This window comes from Blennius ocellaris (genome assembly GCF_963422515.1).
Source record: "Blennius ocellaris genome assembly, chromosome: 8".
Lineage (NCBI taxonomy): Eukaryota > Metazoa > Chordata > Actinopteri > Blenniiformes > Blenniidae > Blennius > Blennius ocellaris.
In genome coordinates, this window is record NC_137657.1 from 8,526,327 (window position 1) to 8,539,384 (window position 13,058).

The 13,058-nt window shown below is 41.1% G+C and overlaps 2 protein-coding genes across 2 annotated transcripts; one reads left to right on the forward strand and one right to left on the reverse strand.

The window, feature by feature from the left end:
* On the forward strand, positions 1–8,651 carry LOC308133801 (uncharacterized protein). The gene is made up of 19 exons (XM_080501313.1): positions 1–100; positions 209–279; positions 363–418; positions 554–716; positions 1,638–1,761; positions 1,871–2,074; positions 2,154–2,235; positions 2,639–2,767; positions 2,873–3,030; positions 3,394–3,407; positions 3,793–3,910; positions 4,027–4,097; positions 4,161–4,216; positions 5,768–5,930; positions 6,059–6,185; positions 6,338–6,541; positions 6,633–6,714; positions 7,535–7,663; positions 7,789–8,651. The coding sequence occupies exons 1-19, from the start codon at positions 27–29 to the stop codon at positions 7,948–7,950; spliced, it is 2,187 nt and encodes a 728-aa protein (XP_080357439.1). The 5' UTR covers positions 1–26; the 3' UTR covers positions 7,951–8,651.
* A 198-nt stretch (positions 8,652–8,849) lies between these two features.
* LOC308133585 (potassium channel subfamily K member 5-like) lies at positions 8,850–12,758 on the reverse strand (the record flags this gene model as incomplete). Its single annotated transcript, XM_080501034.1, has 5 exons — positions 8,850–10,406; positions 10,480–10,648; positions 10,733–10,899; positions 11,938–12,049; positions 12,573–12,758. 5 exons carry the CDS (start codon positions 12,756–12,758, stop codon positions 9,700–9,702), a joined length of 1,341 nt encoding a protein of 446 aa, XP_080357160.1. The 3' UTR covers positions 8,850–9,699.
* Positions 12,759–13,058: the final 300 nt, after the last annotated feature.

Here is a 13,058-nt window from a genome sequence, read left to right on the forward strand (position 1 = left end):
TGAAGCGTCGTCTTCATGATTTCACTATGGGAAAGGTCTTCGTCACACTTGCCATCGCTGCCTTGTCAGCGCTTTTGGGAGAGAGAGCCATCAACTTGAGGTAATGTAGAACTCAAGAGTGTCATCATGTGGTTAGATGTTTATTCCAAACTGCTTTTTTTTTTTTTTTTTTTTTTTTTAACTTATTATTATGTTGGAAAATCTGCAGGAAAAGGAGTCTGGCTTCCAGAGAGCTGGTGCAGAATCATCTTCCCAACTGTAGTTTCCTGAAAAATCTTGGTTGGTATTTATCAAAATGCAGCCGGATGACTGGTGTGACGTTTAGGAAATTTAACAGGAGAGACTTTTCATTTTCTTCCCAGTCAATGGATCCGAAGACATAACGATCCTTGATGATGGAGTTGCTTTCATCAGTGCTGTAAGTGTTTAAACTGAATGATGGGAGTATTAAAGTGAGGAGCACGGCTGGTGTTGACATTACAAACCATAGCCGTTTGTTCATAATTTGATTTTTTTTTTTTAGCAATATCTTTCATTTATATTTGACTTTAAGGGACTTAAGTATCCAGGACTGCCGGCGTCAGATGCACCCGGAAAAATCTTCTACCTGGACCTACAAGATCCTGGTCTGAGTGTGATGGAGATGCACATTAGTGGGAACTTTGATCTGGAGTCATTCAATCCTCACGGCATCAGTGTGTACATCGATCCAACCGGTAGAGTCTATAATCACACACACACACACACACACACACACACACACACACACACACACACACACACACACACACACACACACACACACACACTATAGATATATAGTTTGTGTGTGTGTTTTTGTGTGTGTATATATATATATATATATATATATATATATATATATCTCCAAAGATGCATTTTATGTAAAGTAAATAATTTCTTTTTAGTTCACTTGAACTGAAGGCTGCTTCCCTTCAAGTGTTGGTTTTTTATGTGTTTAGGTGTGTGTGTGTGTGTGTGTGTGTGTGTGTGTGTGTGTGTGTGTGTGTGTGTGTGTGTGTGTGTGTGTGTGTGTGTGTGTGTGTGTGTGTGTGTGTGTGTGTGCATGGGTGCGCACAATATGCGGCCAAACCTGCTGCAATCACTGGCAGTGATTAAAGACAGTAGTTACCTTCTGGGTACAATAAACAGGACAGTTTTGGGTGTGCCTGTACATTTGACACTGAATACAAATGAAGAAATCGTTCACTAATTGTACAGTATATCTCTGTGATGAAGCACATAAGGCATATACAGTATGCAGAAGGAGGAATAAGCATTACCCCATTGTTTTTTTGTTGTTGTTTTTTTTTCAAAGACATCCTGCAACTAAAGATGCGTTTCTGACGGTTCAATTAAAAGAAAGACTCCCGAACTTGTATAACAAGTCGCGTCAGATTGTATTCACGTGATCCAGTTTATCACCAAAGACTTGGGAAACTTTACAATCTGCACAGAACACAGGACTTCATGTCTTCAGGTGATTGAAATTGTACCTGTTCACAGTATCAGGCTTTATATCATCAGTGACAGGAACTGTATGCCCCCTCTCTGTTTGAACTCTTTCAGTCTATCTTCACTATTTCCTTCATGGCCCTTTGTTTCTCATTGTTTCTTAGATGAGATATATCTGTTTGTGGTCAATCATCCTCAACACAAAAGCCAAGTGGAGCTCTTCATATTTGATGAGGAAGACATCTCTCTTGTGCATGTGAAAACCATCAAACATGAGCTTCTCCACAGGTACACTTCAAAAACCTGACTCTAATTAATGTGGTATATGTTTACTGATCACATGCTGAAACGTAGTATTCTGAGTGGGTTTTTCTTTTTTTTTTTTACCCACCCCCAGTGTGAATGACATCGTTGCAGTGGGAGTCGACAGCTTCTACGCCACCAATGATCACTACTTCTCCCACAAACTCCTCAAAGCGTTTGTGGAGCCGATTCTTGCACAGCCTTGGTGTGATGTTGTGTATTACAGTCCGGAAGAAGTGAGAGTGGTCTCTCAGGGGTATTACTTTGCAAATGGAATCAACATTTCACCAGACGGAAGGTAAGAAGGATTTATTTTTTTCTACAACTGTGGAAACGCACATTTATGTTTCTGAAGTCTGAATCTCTTCTATTTATAGGCACATATATGTGGTGGATCTGTTTGACCACAAGGTGCATGTGATGGAGCGAAAACATAACAGCTCTTTGGCCTTAGTGAAGGTAATTAATGCTTTACTTCTTCTTCTTCTTTTTATTATTAGTATTATTATTATTATTCATAATACTATAGTTCTAACATGCATAAATACATTTATTGTTAAATAAGTAGAAGCTAAAAATTTTTTATTTGTGGGCAAGAGATTGGATTTAATAAGTTAGTTTAATAAGTCCCACTCCTTTTTGGATTTGCAACCAGATTATATTGTTCTGCTGTTGTTTTTTTCACTGGTGAGATATCTTTTGGTTGTTTATTTTATTTTTTCATGGCCACAATTAAATTAAATTAAATTAAATTAAATTAAATTAAATTAAATTAGGGATGACCCTAGCCCTAATTAAATTAACAATGAGTTATTGTTGTTGTTGTTGTTAAAGTTGGTCTAATCCTAACTTGTGTCACCAGACTGTGGATGTGGGCTCTCTCTGTGACAATGTTGAAGTTGAGCTAGAATCCGGCGACCTGTGGTTAGGCTGCCACCCTAATGGATGGAAAGCCTTCATGATGGACCCTAAAGACCCGCCCGGAGCAGAGGTTTGTCTTTTCCCTTCAGCCAGAAGCTCTTCGTGACAAGAACAGAAAAATATGAAATCTGCATCCACATTGTTATTGATGGATACTTCTTGATATTTCCTCCAGGTCATCCGCATCCAGAACATCCACTCTGATCAGCCCGTGGTGACTCAGGTGTTTATGGACGATGGTCATGTGATCATGGGCTCGTCTGTTGCGGCAGCCTACGGAGGAAAGCTGCTCATTGGCACTGCCTTCCATAAAGCACTGTACTGTGACTTGGAGTGAGCAGTGACTGTACAGATTACACGCGTTTGTCAGAGTGCGGAAGAAACATTAATCAAAAGCAAACCTTCGTAATGTTTTATATATAAACCCTGTTTAAAAAACCCCATTAAAAAACATTAAAGACCAAAGAATTCAGAGTTGTTTCTTTGTTAAGTCAAATAGGGTAGGGAAGAAGAAGAAGAAGAAGAAGAAGAAGATCCTTTTTGGATTTGTGTGTTTGTGTTTTTATGTAGCCTATACAAATTTCTTGTGTCAACATTGGGCTGCGTCTGAACGGACTCCGCTAGTATTAAAAAAAAAGAAAAAGAAAAAAGGAAATTCCTTAACTTTTATCCACCAGACTGTGAATTCAACTCCAGCAACTCCAGCCATAGTTGCTGCATTCAAGTACTCATATCAAACATGGGAATTCTATGACGTTGGTCCTTTCGCTTAATTTTTTTAAAAGTAGAAATGATGTAATGTAGCATATGTTCTGTTCTTATAGAAGCTTTTGCATATGAATTTTCTCATACATGAAGGTTCAAGAATAGCCATAAATCCATTATATAAACCGTAATTTAATGTAAGAAATTCTGATGTTCAAAATAAAATTGTACATATTGTCGGATATAAAAGGCCAGAGCTTATTATATGAATCGATAAAGTAGAATTATTTATTTAAGGGATAAAAGGGATAAAAGAATAACACTGAACATGTTTGATTTAACTATTTCCGACATCCATGAACGCATCATGTTGTCACGCCTCTAACCCAGTGGTCGCTCCCTCTCGAACTGTGAAAAGTTTGATCTCCACCATGGGGAAGGTTGTCTATATCTCGCTTGTAATAGCTGCGATATCGGCGCTGTTGGGGGAGAGGATTCTCAACTTCAGGTAACGTATAAAGAAACAATTTATACCCGCTTTTCTTCACAAGATTGTACTTTTTTTTTGGTGGGGGGGTTATTGCTGGTCACCTGCAGTGGTGTGATTTCACTCCTGTGCTGCAGAAAACGGACTCTCGCCTCCAGGGAGCTGGTCAATAAACATCTACCCAACTGTGTCCTACTGAAAAACCTGGGTAAACGAGCAAAATGCATGCAGACGCATCGAAAATGAGCCGCCTAACAATCATGTTTTGCAGATTTCGGGTCAGAGGACATCACGGTTCTGGGCAACGGGCGCGCCTTTATCAGCGCTGTGAGTATTTGTGTTGCAGATCAGCTAAACCTGCAACCACCGATCGATACTTAAAACAGACATTTGATAAACATATCGAGCCTCGATCGTCTTGCATGATCCCCAGTCATTAGTTTTAAAAGTGCAATGCATGCAGCAAACACTGAACTTTGAAGCTTTTCCCTGCACTGTCAGATAATGTCAGAGGAATTCACAAACAAGGAAATACTTCCTCTCGGAAAATACCAGAGAGGATTCCGTTACAGCCCAGATTGACCTCATATGACTTAAAAAAGCAAACAAAAAACGGTCTGTCCCGCGAATGTATTCACGCTCCAACAAAAGAATAAGGTGAATCCTCTGATAACACAATAACGATAAATTTTTAACTATATATTTTATAACAATATATATATTTTTTAACAATCAGATCACATTCCCAGTGGTCTTTCTATCTTGTACACCTAATAAGGATGGCAGGTTTCTGGAGCAGATCCTGGGGTACTGACCTGTCCATTAAAGGTCAAACACATGGAGAGTGACTCTCCTAAATAAACTCAGTCCACACACTGTAAAAGATTACCCATCATAATCTATGAAAAGACCAGGTTTTAATGTTCCCTTGTATGTGTTCATACACCCTCAGCCTGACTGTAATATTTGTATTATTGACTACTTTTTACAACTATTATCTTTATGTGAACACTTCATCTTGCTGTACATCTCATTCAGGTGATATTATAACAAAGGTTGCCTGCAGGTACAGCCTTTCTTTCCCCTTATGCTGGTGATGTGAAATAATGAGTAGGACAAAAAGATAAGTAACATCTGAGCACAATGGAAGTTAATAGCTGAAAGTATTTCTTTATAGGAGAAACCTGATGATCTGCTGATTCTTTACGACGAATTGTCCAGATTATTATGAGCATCATGGCCCCTTGTTTTGATGTCTTTGTGCAATTGAGCTGTAGGACAGACGGTTACAACAAGGATGAGGTCTTCAGAAACAAAACTTTTCATTTGCTGGCATATAGAGAAGTTTAGTCTCTTGCCATACATTTTTCTTCTGTAGCTCGTTAAGTTCAGTGAGTGAAGCCTTGTAAATGAAAAAAATGGTTGTGGGAGCTTTCCAGTTGCCTCGTGTTTCTGTATTTTGAGTCACAAATCAGTATGGATTCATTCATTTTCTTGTTTTATTAAAACACCAACTTAGACAAAACACTGTTGCAGTGCTGTGGGACTTCGTATAAAGACACAAAAAACACCAAAACATAAAAACTCTGGCCTTCAAGATTATCTCTCTGAAGAAAGCAGGTCTTTTATCATCCTGAACTTTCATCCAAAGATCAACTTGTTCTGTTTTATATTAACACAACCTCATGATGCGCTCCAGTGGCTGTGATGGATCAGGTTGTTATATTGGGGGGGGGGGGGGGGTACGACTAATGTTTTGCTTTGAATCTGGTTCGACATGCTTGAAATCATCAGCACGATCAGAACTTCTGCACTGGGATGTCACACAGTTTTTTTTTTTAACATTGTCTAACTTGACACTGACGTCAACGCTTCCAGGGCCTCAAATATCCTGGAATGCCTCAAACAGAAGTAACCGGAAAGATCTTCTCCCTCGACGTACAAGATCCGCGGATGAAACCTGCGGAGCTGCGCATGCCGAGAAACTTCGATCTGGAGTCTTTCAACCCGCACGGCATCAGCGCTTACATCGACCCACGTGGTAAAAGATTTGACGTGTACTCTCTATTACTCCTTTTTTTTTTTTTTTTTTAATTATCAAACATTATAAGTCACTGGGTTAGTTACGAGTTTCTATGTCCAACGTTTTCCTCGCTTCGCATCATTTAGACGACGCAGTGTATCTGTTCGTGGTCAGTCATCCTGAACACAAAAGCCAAGTGGAGCTCTTCAGGTTTCTCGAAGACGACCTCTCTCTGCTGCACGTGAAGACCATCAAACACGAGCTTCTCTACAGGTACGCCATAGTGACGCATTTCATCTGAATACACCGCGGCATATTCTTCCTATATGTGGTAAATCTAGTACTTTTTTTTTTTTAACATTTTTCGTCTAAAAGTGTGTATATTCATGTATATAACACGCATGATGGTGATGTTTTCCTCCCAGTGTGAACGACGTCGTCGCGGTGGGAGTCGACAGTTTCTACGCCACCAACGATCACTACTTCTCCAACGAAATCCTCAAAGGTGTGGTGGAGCCCATCCTGGCTCAGCCTTGGTCTAACGTTGTGTACTACAGTCCAGGGGACGTCAAAGTGGTGTCTGAAGGTTATTACTTTGCAAACGGGATCAACATCTCGCCCGACAAAAGGTCAGAATCGTTCTGCACGAAATGCCAGCTCAGCTGTTTTACCTTTCATCGGGTCTGAATTTCCTATGCCGTCTTATTTTCTTGTTTGAAGGCACATATATGTTGCGGATGTACTTGACCAGGATGTGCATGTGTTGGAACGAAAAGATGACAACTCATTGGCCCGTGTGAAGGTAACGGATGCATTTTGTATGTTGTTGTTTGCTCCACAGCTCATTACATGGTTTAGTTTGTATAAAAGATACATTTTTAAATGTCTTCCATCTGAAGCAATCGCTGCAAGTACAGGTTGTACTGCCTCTCTCGCTGCATCAGAAGCATAAACTGCAAACCTTAGAGCGCACACACTCTTCAAAGTGCATGTCATGACTGCAGTGTGCAATGCACACACACACACACACACACACACACACATACACACACACGAGTCATTTCATGTCACCACCGCTTTGAGGGGGGGGGGCACTTCAATTATTTAAATTTTAACATCTGTGTGAATGTGTACAATAAAGAAAACAGTTTGATATTTGAGATAATTGTGCAAGATATTCTTCTAATTGCAAGTAAGTAAAGTAAGTAAAACTTTATTTATATAGCGCCTTTCGCAGACCAAGGTCACAAAGCGCTTCACAGTTTCAGTAAAAAAAAACATAAAACGGGGATAAAATGCAAATACAGATTTAAAAGGCCAAGACAACACATTGATATACATAACATCCCTAAAAGAACTAAGCGAAAGCCTGAAGAAATAAATAGGTCTTTAGTTGACCCTTGAAGGAGTAAGTAACCACAGTGACATCACATGCATCTTGGACCAAGCTTCAGTTTGAAAAATCTAAATTAAGTTAACACAACAGGTGAGAGTTGTTACCGTGGCGTTATTAAATCACAATATAAACGTTACGTTGGTTATTTCGTGTGTGAGCCTGTGGGAGAGATAGAAATGTGTGAAAATCGCCCGCCTGACAATCTTTTCTCTGGTTATGTCACCAGTCCGTGACCGTGGGCTCGCTCTGCGACAATATCGAAGTCGACCCAGAGACTGGCGACCTTTGGTCAGGCTGTCACCCGAACGCATGGAAGCTTTTTATGTTTGACCCCAAAGACCCACCTGGATCAGAGGTTTGTGCATTTTGTTTTTATGCTTTTTATTTTAATTTTTTTAAATTTTTAATCCAGATTTTACTGAAAATGGGAACATCTATAAATCTTTTCTCGTTTCTCACCGGCTTTGTTTACGACTTCAGGTCATCCGTATCCAGAACATCCACACCGACAAACCGGTGGTGACTCAGGTGTATATGGACGACGGCCAGGTGATCATGGGCTCGTCTGTCGCGACCGTCTACGGAGGAAAGCTGCTCATTGGCAGCGTGTTCCATAAAGCCTTGTGTTGTGACTTGGAATAAATATTGCAGGCTGTTCTTTAAAGAAAAGAAAAAAAAAAGAAATGCATTATTGAATTAAAGATAAAGTATTGAATCTCCCCTTTTTATATTAATCACACAGACGAGTGAGGACTGTGTCGAAAGCAAAGTTGACAAGTTGTGTGTTTTTTTGGGGGGGGCGAGTGCCACCTGTACTAATTTATGGGTAAACGACGGTGCAGGAAAAGGCATCTCACTCAGGGATTTGGTACAGAACTATGTGGCACTCACAAATCCGAATAAGCGGCTGCACTGGAAAGAAAATAGATTCAACAGGCCGTGAATTTCCACCGATCCTAAAGTGCATTTCTTCTATGGTAAAAAAAAAAATAAGGAGGGGGCGGGTGGGGTTTCTCTTTACAATAAAATCTTGAATGATCACTACTTTATCATGTAAGGAGCAGGTTTTGTACGTTAAAAAAAAGCGTCCAGCAGGAAAAACAGGATCTGATTGAAGCGAAACCCTCTGGGCGTGTCTGAGGATCCCTCAAGTGCAAAGATGATTTTGTTTTCAAACGCCTGTGAATATGTTTTGCTGGCCTGCTATTGGCACATCTTGTGGAAAATAATTATACCTAATAGGAAAAGATGTATTTACCGTCGTCGACGTGTTTGTAACTGTGCACGTTTCACGTCATTGTGGATTTGAATGCACATTTTGAGAATAAAACTGGGTCACAGATGTTAATCTAAAGGTTGTATTGTGTGTTTCTATTACACCTACTCCTCTGTAACGCTTGACAGTTCTGCATAAATCAGTTTTTTTTATTTTTTGTCTTTTCACACTCATACCTGCATCATAAATATAAAAACTACAGCCACAGATATTTTTGATCAAACAAATGACATTTAATGTAAATAGAATGTGCACAAGTGGGGTGAATTTTCTCACCTTCAGAGACAAACAATAACAGGCTGCTGGCTCAATTCTCAAAATTAGAAAATGGCAGTGCTCCGACTTCATCAAAGTCAGCTTGTCATCGGTGGACTATTTCACAGGACATGGGGTTGATGCTTTGGTATTAATTTGGACTGTTTCCATCTAATCGATCATTACACATGAGTGTCTTGTGTCAGTTATCCTGGATCAAGTGTTGTTTTCCTGCGTGTGACGTTCAAACTGCAGTCGATCGCTCTGTGATAATATCGACGTGGACCAGAAGACGGGCGACTTGTGGCTCGGTTGTCATCCGAATTCAGCAAAGCTGGTGCCATTCAACCCCCGAGGATCCGCCCAGATCTGAGGTTGAGGTTCGTCTAGTGACAGTATCATTAATATTATTCTTTGTTTAATTTTTTTTCTTTTCTTTTCTTACATTTCTCCCCGAGATCCTCACGATCCAGAACGTTCTCTCAGAGCGGCCGGCGGTGAGCCAGGAGTACATTGACCACGGACGTGTAATTATTGGCTCCAACATCACCACCTGCTTATTGGTTCGGCCTTCCACAAAGCCCTGTACTGTGATTGGAAATAGTCCGGTCAGTGCACGTTTTCAACATACGGTCACAAGTGTTTACATTTCATGACATTCATATTGCATAAATAGCAGTGCAAAAAGTTTGATCTTGAGCAACTGAAGGCTCATCGTTTGCAGCTAAAAAGTCGAATGAGCGCCAGGAAATCATCTGAAAACTTATGTGGTGTCTCCACAACCTGCTGTTTGATTTGTAACAGTATTTGCTATTGTATTAAATATAACTACCTATCACAAACTACCCCGACTGGTTCTTTCACCCTTTCTCGGTCGTATCCACTAACAAGTCCTCCTCGACGACCTTTGATATTGTGAACCGCGTCTCCCCTCCAGCAGGGTGCTGCATGCTCTTTTCTTCCGGATTATCTGAGGTAGGCACCGTGAAGACGATACCATCTCCGTCTGAATCAGAGGCACGGCTGTCCGCCTTCCCCTTATCGTCTCCTGTCACGGCGTCTGCGGGTTCGGGGTCTCTCAGGATTTCGTGTATCGTCGGCTGCTGCTTGTCTCGTTTGCTTTTCTCCATGTCGGCCTTGACGCTGGAGAACACTTCGCTGATGCTGATCATACGTCTGTGGCGTGGAGAGCGCTCCAGCGTCTGGATGTTGTTGGCCAAGATGTCACTGCAGCTCTTTGACCGATTGATTTTGTCCGTCGGCTTTTTTCTTTTTGCCTCTATTCCAATCTCTTTGATGATGGTGCTGTAGTCTTCGTCCGGCTCCGACTGGAAGTGAAAGATATCGATGACGGTCGGTCTCACGTCGTCCTCCGGCTTTTCTTCTTCGGGCTTGGCTTCCTCATACTGTCTATTCTTGTGTCTCCTTTTCCGCAGCACTTTGTGAGCTTCTACCACCATGTTGACCTTCCAGCTGAAGAACAGAGACAGCCAGGCCAGGCCCATGTAGATCCATAACTCTGCAAATGCTCGGTACAGGCGAGGGTACTCAATTTCCGGATTCACACCTGAAATGAGAGTCGCCGTTAGAACATTTCGCAGTTCACATATTACAAATCACACCAAGATTCAGACTCCCACCTGCCACATAATCTCCAAATCCAACAGTCGTGAGTGTGATGAAAGAAAAGTAAATGCCCTCCAAGTAACTCCACCCTTCCAGTGACATGAAGACGAATGGCGGAATCACCAGGTGCACCAACAGGCCCCATAAAAGGAAGATGGCAGTGCAGGTGAATTGGACCTTTTTCTGTAATGAAGGAAAGCAAAAAACACAAATGTTTTATCTTAAAACTCAGACAAATGCTTCTACCCCCACGTATCAGATTCTCACCACTGAAACACCTTTACGTATTAGAATCCCGGACAGTCGTTTGGCCCGATCGCCAAAGAACGAACCCAGCCGGCTTATCCACACCAGACACAGTGGGATCCCAAACAGGCCGTAGACGATGCAGAAAACGCGCCCACCTTTTGTCTTGGGGGCGACGTTACCATATCCTGTGGATCACATGAAGTGAAAGGAAGTTTTTCAGGTGCAGTAAAGGTTTTTAATAGTGTCTGAACAATTGCTAACCAGTTCTTTATTCAGCGGACACTTCCGAGGTGGAAATAATTTTGCTTTACTAGAAAACCTCCGATCCGGTTTCATCGCGCAATTTCTTTACTTATAAATCCTTTCTTTAACAAAAAATCTGCTTCTCTTGGCTGGAAAATGACACATTCTCACTCCCATTCGAGGCATTCTCACTGTGTATCGAGCGCTCGCCACTACATCACTTTGGGGCCTTTGTCACGTTCGTCTGTGGTACTACTTCATCCAAGTTACGCTCATGAGGGACTGGAAGTGATCCCAGCTGACTTTAAGTGAACATTATTGGTAAGGATCTTTCCAAAAAGTCCAATCAAAACAGTGAAAATGTAAAAAAAAAAAAAAAAAGATTAATATATAAATGAGACAGACGTTTCCCAAAACAAATAGGATTTTACTCAGCTTGGTATTACAGTGATCAAGTTTTACACACTTTTAACTTTTAAGAAAGTTCCATACAATTGGGTTTGTCTCATTGTATTGTTGTTGGCTGATAATAACATCCTTGTCTGCAAACTTTAAAATAGTTCTTTAAAAGCTCCATGCATCTTATAATGTCCTCTCACCACCTATTAGTGTGTTTCCTTTCCATTCTGATAATAACCAGAGTCCAGGTTATCCAGAGATAAAACATGTAATTAAAACAAATAAATAGAAGAAAATAAACAACAAACACACGTAAAAAAGAACATTTATTACCTGTGTTGATCTTTTCTATCGTTTCACGTTTTCCTAAACTACAGGCCAAAGTCGGTTTTGACGGTTTTTGGCAGGTTTTTTTAGCCGTTATACTACGATGGTAAACAACAAGAGCTGTTAAATTAGAGATCGAGGCTGTATTTATAAGAAGGAAAACAGCTGTTGATTTTGTCCTTCTTTTTGCGTTAATTTAATTGGTAATGCACTTAACAGTATGTGAAGAAGCCTGGGGGAGATTTCATACACACCTATGGTGGTTACAATGGAGGCAGCAAATATGACCGAGTTGGCCCAGTCCCAGGTGCTGCGGTGATTTTCCCCGGTGATGGTCACACCTTGGCCCGCGGCCTCTGACACAATCTGGAGCGTAAAACACAGTGAATCAATCCTCAAAACCTCAAACCAAACTGACGCACTTCGACTTTCATGTTGCTCGACTAGATTTAAAGAAAAGAGAAAAAAAAAGTCGTTAATTTTGCCTTTGTAAAACTCAAACACAAGCCGAGTTTTGCGTGACAGCATTGAATTTCACATCGGGGCGCTCCTTGCGCAAACATTCCGAAGGCGTGCTGTGCGTAAAAGGCGCACGTCTCCGTCAATTTCATGATATAAGTGAACTGATAGAGCAATCGTTTTATGCAAAATGAGAATCATTCAAACACTTTTTCTGTTAATGTGGTAAAACTTGAATAACCGGTTTGAGGTGTGTCTGGTTACTTGAGATGTTGAGTGTCAACAGACTGGCGGAATTGCCTCTTTTGCGCTTTGCTTCGACCGCGTGGCCAATCTCCGCTGAGCCTCCGTAAGATAAGAGACCCCTTAAAAAAAAGTATCTAAACAATAAATACTACCTCCTAAAGTCGTGATTTGAATGCGCCCTTACCTCCAATATCTCCTCCAGTCCTTCTTTGGTCAGACAGGCATAGTTCCTCAGAATGTTTTCCTTCTGCAGGATGTACTTGTCTTTGGCAGAAACCCAGTTGGACTCCTCGAGGATTTGAAATATCGCGGCTCCGACAGACAGGTAGAAAATAATACATGAAGTTAAAAACGGACCCGTGTCAGCCATGTTAAAGTCATAACTTCTGCCTCGCGACGCCGAGTTCTTTATATTCTCAGGACACACACGCGCATGGAGAGAAACGTTGTGGCGGTGATTATATCTCCACGGTGCGCTCTTCCTGGTCGCAGCCGCAGAACAATGTGTTTCCTCACCTGACTGCTCTCAGTGAGGACTGATGCAGATCATCAGCTCACCGGGAGCTGGAGAGCCTTTAAAAACGTTTGTTTTCACTAAGTTAAAGGAAGGCATGTGTAACCAGGAATAGATCTACATTCTTGATGAGAGTAGAGCCAATTAAACTTGTAA

What these genes read in the sequence shown, in the direction of transcription:
- LOC308133801 (XM_080501313.1), top strand. Translation starts at nt 27, where the DNA reads ATGGGAAAGGTCTTCGTCACACTTGCCATCGCTGCCTTGTCAGCGCTT. An exon ending in AACATTTCACCAGACGGAAG is followed by an intron (nt 2,075 to 2,153) that starts GTAAGAAGGATT and finishes TTCTATTTATAG; the next exon opens with GCACATATATGTGGTGGATC. An exon ending in CGCTTACATCGACCCACGTG is followed by an intron (nt 5,931 to 6,058) that starts GTAAAAGATTTG and finishes CGCATCATTTAG; the next exon opens with ACGACGCAGTGTATCTGTTC.